Genomic DNA, 8,657 nt, shown 5'->3' with positions numbered 1-8,657 from the left:
TAGAGTTTAAAAGTATTATTGATACCCTGGCAATCTGATAAAGTTTGAAAGTATTATTGCCAGGGTATCAATAATATGCAAACTAAATGTTGGTGGAAACTTAAATTTCAATAGCCTACTCACTGCAATCTACATTTAAATTGTTTTATTTACATTATATACAAAGATAGAATACCGAAATATAGGAATTAAAAGATTTAGTTTAGTGAATGACCCTGTTTGAGATAATAACAGTTTTTGAATACAGTTGATGAAGTGACGCACTGTCTTATTAGGAATAAATCGTGGAGCTACTCTGCACTAGGATCATGAGCCCTCGTAGACACAATCTGACGGGGGTCGCACTTGTGCTGAAGCCACAAATAAGTCTTCCACTGTGCCTAGTCCGTCATCTTTCCACTTATCTCTCACCTGCAGAGCAAGGCAATCAATCAACCAATCAATCAATAAAGAATAACAATAGAAAAATCAATCAATCGATAGAAATAATATTCGAATAATCAATCAATCAATCATTTACCTGGAAAAAATATGATTGATTGTTCTAGAAGTTAGATACAAGAATTCAGAATGGAGTTGTGTTTTTCTATTAAAAATTGAATGAATTGAAGAAAATATAATTCACACTATGAACAGAGATATTGTGGAATTTTACCATATTATAAAAGTGAAATTGAAGAGATATTGTTAGTTCCACATAATTTATTTGAGCAAAATTTTAGTTTCAATGCACTAAGGAATCATCAGTGTTTCTTTTTTTTTGGTTTGAGGCTCGAACCAAAACTTGGTTTGTCTAACCAAAAAAGACCACTGATGATGATGCTTCATCCTAGTGCATTATAGAAACTTAAGTTTGGCTCAAATAAATTATTAGGGACTGACAATATTATTGAAGAAACGTCTCGATTTCTAAATCATAATCATTGTTTCACTTTTCACCATTCGATTTAGACAAGGTATGAATTATCATTTTTTGTAATTCCTATTGAAAACTATATAGAAGAGTCTGATTGATCCGTCTGTTGAACACTTATTGCTCACTTGTGTATACATTACCTTATGTATATTAATTCTAAACTCAAGTAGTATAAGAGAAACAAAAAATTTCTTTTCTGTTCAATTCATTTGTGGAGTTTCCAGAAGATTGTGTCAGACTAGTTGGGTTGCTGCTGTAGGCCTACTATAATATTGGGCTACTGTTTTGTACATTTTTTAGAGTTGAAGTGGAAATGTGTTATTCCAATGATTTGTGTATGTCGCCATCATATAAAAAAATAAACAGTTGTTCACCGTTCTTCTTCAATGTAGCCTACACTGTTATACATCACTTTCATACAGATTTATTTTCTACAGCACTTCTATTCAGGAGCAACGAAAACAGTATGAATAGGTAGGGGGATAGGAACATTATTTATATGACAGAGAAATTTTTGATAGATTGAACTTATGTTTTGACAAAAATTCACTTGAACTGGGGAATGAAGAATGAAGATGAGTTGAGTGCTTCCTTCAGAAATGATTCAATGCTTCAAAGTAGCCTACTATGGAAACATTGAACTCTATTTTGTAGTAATAATTCCCATTAACATAAGAGTGAGGTGGTGGTTGTATAACACAATTCTGGTTATTTGTAGTACTACATTATTCATTTATTTGTAACAGATTTGGAAAAGTAAGTGTGGAAGAGAGAAACTGTGAACAATTAGTGGCTTCAACAACTAATTTCAATTATTTCCTTGATGAGAAGCATTAAGTGAGAACAGTCCTTACAAACATACAGTAATGAAAACTGGCATTATATTTTTTGTAATAATGAGGCATTATATTTTATATTCTATGCTTTATACTGACTTCATGTTTGAATATAAATCAAAATTAGAAATCAAAGTATCATTTGGAAATTGTTCAATCACATGTTTCGGCTATATAATGCCATTAAGTGTTGTGTTTCTTTTCTGGCTCAAAATTTTGCAAAATTACTCAAAAAATTTCCAATCTGTAGAGATTTGAGTGGAATATTTTTGTTTTTAATCAGTTTTTAAATATTAAAATTCAAAATTTTTAGTTTAGTCTTTAGTTTTGAAGTGGAAATTGGACTTTTTGAAGTGAAAGTGAAATCTTAACCTTATTCTTTTTTGAAACTTGAATTTGTAAAAATTTGGGAGAAGACAGTTTTGGGCTATGCCTGTTGTCTTCTCCCAATCATATTATATCTATTATAATTATGATCTGTAATGACAATGGTACAAATAAATAAATAAATGAATAAATTACCAAGTCGTTATCATTACCAACTTGATAATGACATTATATAGCCAAAAAATGTTGTAATTGAACAATTTTAAAAGAGTACCGTACTTGGGTTTCTAATTTTAATTTATATTCAAGAGTAGCCCTAAAGGAAAAAGACAATGACTTCATGTTCCATACTGGATAGTTCGTTACTAGGATACTGTAGGAAATCTATCAATTTAATTGTTAAAAATTCAAACTTATTACCTGTTCAGCCGTTGAGAAGACCCTGAGGAAATTGAGACCAGCTAATTTCTTGAGTTGCTCTTCCGTCCACGTTGGGTCCTCCATCAGCGCAGCAAACAAATGAGGATACATAGACACATCTTCCAACCCTTTCGGAGTCCTTCAAAAAACAAGAACAATACATGTACTTCAATCTTTAAATGACCTTTTAATGAGTCCTCCTACACAGTCTAGAAATATAAGTTGAAAATTCCTGTGTCGTTAGAATACTCTTTCATTTATGATATAGATTTCTGGGACTATAGAATTCACAAAAACTTTTAATTAATAAATTTGTTGTTATAGAGGAAAAAGGAGACTACTTACGAATTAATTCCATCATAGCCGGCTCCAATACCCACGTGATCTTCACCGGCTACACTCCTTATATGATTAATATGCGCTGGAAAAACAGTCAATATTAGAACAGTTTCATAGTTTTCATAAAAGCTATAACTATGGATTGAATAGTAAAATTTTCTTTTAAAAATACAAATCTTCAACGCAACCTGTCTGAGACCACGTATTTTCCTACTCTCTACGTATTCAATTTATTCGGCTATATAATGCCACTAGCCGTCAGGCTCGCTTCGCTCGCCATATCCGTCTAGCAAGGGGGCTCCGCCCCCTGGACCCCCGACTGGATCGTCCAAAAATGGGATCAGCAGGCTCGCTTCGCTCGCCTGCATTTTCCATTTGGGCATTTTTATCATATGTTAGCACAATCCAGTCGGGGGTCCAGACTAAACGGCTGGCTAAACGGATATGGCGAGCGAAGCGAGCCTGACTGCTAGTAATATAATATTCCCAGGATTGAAGTAGCAGTGCCCAATCAATTTTTCCGCGATAAATGCATTTGAATCTTCAAGTTGGTGCCAACCTAACAAAGTCAACTCAATTTAATGCCAACCTGACAAAATTATTAATTTAGTTGCCAGTTTACAACTGTTTCGAAGAGGTACTCTATCTAGATTATAGTTCTATAGTAACATATGATATGGAAATTTCAATTATTATAATTAACAGATTGGGAGAAGAAGAATATACATGCTAAAAGACGAACTTTAAACCCTTAAAAACAACCCTTAGAGTTAAAATATGGCCAAAAGATTTCTTAGTGCGCCTCTAAAGGGCCAACTGAACATACCTACCAAATTTGGACGTTTTTGGTCCGGTAGATTTTTAGTTATGCGAGTGAGTGAGTGAGTGATTGAGTGAGTGAGTGAGTCAGTCAGTCAGTCAGTCAGTGAGTGAGTGCCATTTCGCTTTTATATATATAGATAGATTACCAAGTCGTTATCATTACCAACTTGATAATGGCATGGATAGCCAAAAAATGTTGTGATTGAACAATTTTAAAAGAGTACCGTACTTGGGTTTCTAATTTTAATTTATATTCAAGAGTAGCCCTAAAGGAAAAAGACAACGACTTCATGTTCCATGCTGGATAGTTTGTTACTAGGATACTGCAGGAAATATATCAATTTAATAGTAAAAACTTCAAACTTACCTGTTCAGCCGTTGAGAAGACCCTGAGGAAATTGAGACCAGCTAATTTCTTGAGTTGCTCTTCCGTCCACGTTGGGTCCTCCATCAGCGCAGCAAACAAATGAGGATACATAGACACATCTTCCAACCCTTTCGGAGTCCTTCAAAAAACAAGAACAATACATGTACTTCAATCTTTAAATGACCTTTTAATGAGTCCTCCTACACAGTCTAGAAATATAAGTTAAAAATTCCTGTGTCGTTAGAAAACTCTTTCATTTATGATATAGATTTCTGGGACTTGACAAATTTACAAAAACTTTTAATTACCTAATAAATTTGTTGTTATAGAGGAAAAAGGAGACTACTTACGAATTAATTCCATCATAGCCGGCTCCAATACCCACGTGATCTTCACCGGCTACACTCCTTATATGATTAATATGCGCTGGAAAAACAGTCAATATTAGAACAGTTCCATAGTTTTCATAAAAGCTATAAGTATAGATTGAATAGTAAAATTTTCTTTTAAAAAATACAAATCTTCAACGCTACCTGTCTGAGACCACGTATTTTCCTATTCTCTACGTATTCAATTTATTCCAATTATAATACGGTAGTGTAAGTAGGTAACGTAGGTCTAATAATTTGATTAGTTATTCATTCATAATCCAATTTTGATTCATCTCAATTATATTCAAAAGATTAAGATTCCAACAGATTAACTTTCTCGAACTCGCTTATAGTACCGTACCGTATGCAATAATTGTTTTTCCCAAGAATATAATTCATGAAAATCTCTTTGTTTTTTTGAAACTGTACGGCAATATTTCAGGGTTTACTGAAAATTCTCAGGATTGAAAGAGCTCCAGATAGAGTAGTATGCAAATTCACACAGAAAACATATAAGTAGAAATGAGAAAAAGAGAAAGGAAAGAGTCTTACAAGGATGGTCCAAGCTGATCAATGGTGACTGCATTGTGAGAGATTTGTACATGAAGAATTATATACACAGAAAACAATAAATACTGTTTGTGTATTGAATACGTGACATTTCACATTTTTATGGATGAAATTATGACAACATTTTGGGACATAAAATGGTATGTCAATATTAATTTTACACTACAGTGTAATAAATACTACATGCTACTAATGTTTTGAAGATTACCATGGAAATAAATAGTCTGTAGCTCACCTTATCTCTCTTCAAGCTTCCATGAATATTGGAGAGATGGATCAATTGAAGAATAGAAACGAATTGTACAATCTATTAGGTTCATACAAGTGATTGGCTTTGAATTCTTGCAATGCTCATATTCATAGATTCAAATAAAATTTGATAATTATTGTGAATCTTGTGTGAAATTTAGTTTATTGTGTAATTAATAGCCTATACTTTTGAGGTGTTGTAAAAAACGGGGGTGATACTATTTTATGATGGGTGCTGCATTAATTTTCCATCAACTAGATATTTTTTCTAAAATTATTATAATTAATAATTTATCCAGTGTGAGTGAATTTGAGAAAATAACTCACCAATGACATCTTCCAACGATGAAGACTGGTTGCAAGTAATGAAATATGAGTAGAAATTCACCATTACAATTCCACCGTTTAAGGCCTGTAAAATGACAAAAATTGATAAATTAGCCATTGGTGATTGAAGAAAGACATATACAGAAGTTTATAGGTATCTTTAATTATTCCATAATAAGGTTTATATGAATATTATATCCATATCAAGCCACGATAGTTTCCAATTCTTTTTCGTAATATAATTATTTTTCATGTAACTCATTCATTTAAAGCAAATTTTTGAGAAAAAGGCATTATAATGCTCACTTTTTCTAAATGAAGAATAATACCAACTTGGAATAATAAAACTTATATTATCATAAATGATATAAAATTAAATTGCTCTCACTAACACTTTCTAGTGGACATTATTTTTTGCCACTTTAAAATGAATTCCAATGCATCAATGAATATTTAGGCTAGATCCAATGAATAACCTACACTTCATCCTTTGATGGATAAAATCTAAATTATAACTATAACAATAGGCTATTACCTAGCTATGTGATCTTATATTATGTAAAACAACAATAATTATTATCATACAGTTTACATATTCAGACCTATATAATAGAGCTCACACTTAAAAGTACCAGCAAGTGCGGTATATGCAAATATGTAAAAATATTATTGCTGTCACTAACATTAACATTAGCATATTAATAATTTTCAAATAAAATTAATATGAGATTATGTATTACAATAGAGCTACTTGCAAGTTTCATTACAAAATAGAATTACTAGTACCGTACATTATTTATTCCACTAAAATTAACCTATATAATATAATTATAAATTAACCAATAAAATAGAAAGGGTATGACTTTTTTATACTCTAGGTGTAGTCATAGTCATTCAAATGTGCAATATTTAAAAAGCAAATGTATGTGTTGTTATGCAACAGGAAAATACATTGATTATAAACGACATTTCTCACACACAGATTAGTTTCAAGGTGGAGAAATATTATACTACAATTATCGTATTATTTCAATTTTTTGTAAATATTATGTTCTTTAAAAATGAAAATTATTCAATTCATATCAAATATTTCTCTTGTAAAAAAAACATTCACGGAACAAAGTGGCCCTTTTTTCTTTTTTAAATTAAATGGTTTTATGGTTAAAAAAATTAAACTAATAATTGGTTGAAAAAAATTAAAATTTATTTTTTTACATTTTTCCAAAAAACAAATTTCGACACTCAATAATGTATGCAAAACTGTCGAAACTGGTCGTGTCTGGAAGAATATGAAAAGGGTACCAGTAGACCATGTAATAATGATTCAAAATACTATCATACATCTATTTTTTGCATTCAAATCCAATTTTAGATATTTGTTTTTCTTTTTAATCAATTTCAACCCTGCTCTAAGCTCTGTTGCTAGCGTAGTCTTCATTTTACTCATCACATATTTATTTTGTTTAAAACAAAAATAATTGAAGATATTGCTCTCTGATGACATATCCCATTATAGAAATTTTTCGGGAGTGTCTTTCTCAGTAAATTTAGAAATTATATTTAGAATATATTATTGTAAGTGCATGATTGTATAGATTTCACAAAAGCTATGTTTTGTTTACTTTGTTTACTGAGAAATAAAATCTATTATTATTATTAGGTTTAGATTTAGGTTTTTATTTTTATCAGGTTTTATTATTATTATTGTTTTCATTTTTCATCACATTGTTATGTGAGTTTTTGATCAAAATCGGTCTATGTCAAGACTGGGGTGAATTATTATTCTGCTGCTAGGTTTAAGAATGCCCTAACCATTGATACAGTGTTGAGCATCACTGCCTTCTGCATCAAGTGGATCGTGTTTCTTGAGGCACCCAGATGACTTAGGTTTGCAGTTGGTTATATATTTATGTATGAGAACACTTATATCGGTATGAATAAGGTTCAATAATATTCAACTAATGTCATTAACGGTATCGGCATTATTAATGATTTATCAACAAGTTTAAAAACATTTATAACCTACTTATAAATATAAACTACTTTATTGTAGTTCAGACACTGTGTTACTTGTAAATATTTGAAAAAACACTAACTTTTCTTGGAGTATTGAGGAATGCATTTCACTCCTGAAGAGGAGCTTCATCAGCCTGACACCAGGGGCGCTTGCTCTTATGGGTTGGACTGTGTGGCCAAAATGTGGGAAAATATTACATTTTATTTGAAGTTTATTTGATCATTTATTAAAATCTAAAACTAACTTCAACTTGAAATCGAATGTAATATTATCCCACATTTTGGCCACACAGTCCAACCCATAAGAGCAAGCGCCCCTGGTGTCAGGCTGATGAAGCTCCTCTTCAGGAGTGAAATGCATTCCTCAAGACTCCAAGAAAAGTAACTGTTTTTTTTTCAAATATTTACAAGTAACACAGTGTCTGAACTACAACAGAGTTATTACATAGTGTTTCGTCATGGAAAGCAACTTCAATTTTACTTATAAGGCTAGCTTCACACGCATTCGGTTTAATTCGGTTCGGTTCGTTTTGGGTTCGGTTCGGTTCGTTACCGAAAACGAATGAGGCTTTCATACATGTCAGGTTTCAATTCGTACGGTTCTAATTGGGTATTTTCTTCTCAAACACAGCTGTGTTTGGATTTTCACAGTTTATGCTGGTATATTTAAACTAGCCGTCAGGCTCGCTTCGCTCGCCATATCCGTCTAGCCAGGGGCTCCGCCCCTGGACCCCGACTGGATCGTCCAAGAATGAGATCAGCAGGCTCGCTTCGCTCGCCTGCATTTTTTCATTTTTATCATATTATATTAGGACAATCCAGTCGGGGGTCCAGACTAAACGTCTGGCTAAACAGATATGGCCAGCGAAGCGAGCCTGACGGCTAGTAATATAATATTCCCAGGATTGAAGTAGCAGTGCCCAATCAATTTTTCCGCGATAAATGCATTTAAATCTTCAACTTGGTGCCAACCTAACAAAATCAACTCAACTTAATGCCAACCTGACAAAATTATTAATTTAGTTGCCAGTTAACAACTGTTTCGAAGAGGTACTCTATCTAGATTATAGTTCTATAGTAACATAAGATATGGAAAT

General features: G+C 32.2%; 1 protein-coding gene across 6 annotated transcripts in view; it reads right to left on the bottom strand.

Moving 5' to 3' along the window:
- Positions 1–3,944: 3,944 nt before the first annotated feature.
- Positions 3,945–8,657, bottom strand: part of LOC111045928 (dipeptidase 1) — a 173,388-nt gene continuing 168,675 nt past the window's right edge. For 3 of the 6 annotated variants that reach the window (XM_039428816.1, XM_039428817.1, XM_039428815.1), the window contains exons 11-13: positions 5,545–5,629; positions 4,378–4,453; positions 3,945–4,166 (exon numbers count right to left, since the gene is read on the bottom strand). In XM_039428816.1, coding sequence (XP_039284750.1) covers positions 3,998–4,166; positions 4,378–4,453; positions 5,545–5,629 — 330 coding nt within the window. In that variant the 3' untranslated portion in view covers positions 3,945–3,997. The remainder of the gene's footprint in view (positions 4,167–4,377; positions 4,454–5,544; positions 5,630–8,657) is intronic. The other 3 variants (XM_039428820.1, XM_039428818.1, XM_039428821.1) reach the window with 2 other exon arrangements.

Source organism: Nilaparvata lugens, chromosome 5 (genome assembly GCF_014356525.2).
Source record: "Nilaparvata lugens isolate BPH chromosome 5, ASM1435652v1, whole genome shotgun sequence".
NCBI classification, from domain to species: Eukaryota; Metazoa; Arthropoda; class Insecta; order Hemiptera; family Delphacidae; genus Nilaparvata; species Nilaparvata lugens.
Note: the sequence above shows the minus strand (reverse complement) of the source record. Positions and strands in the feature narration are given on the sequence as shown.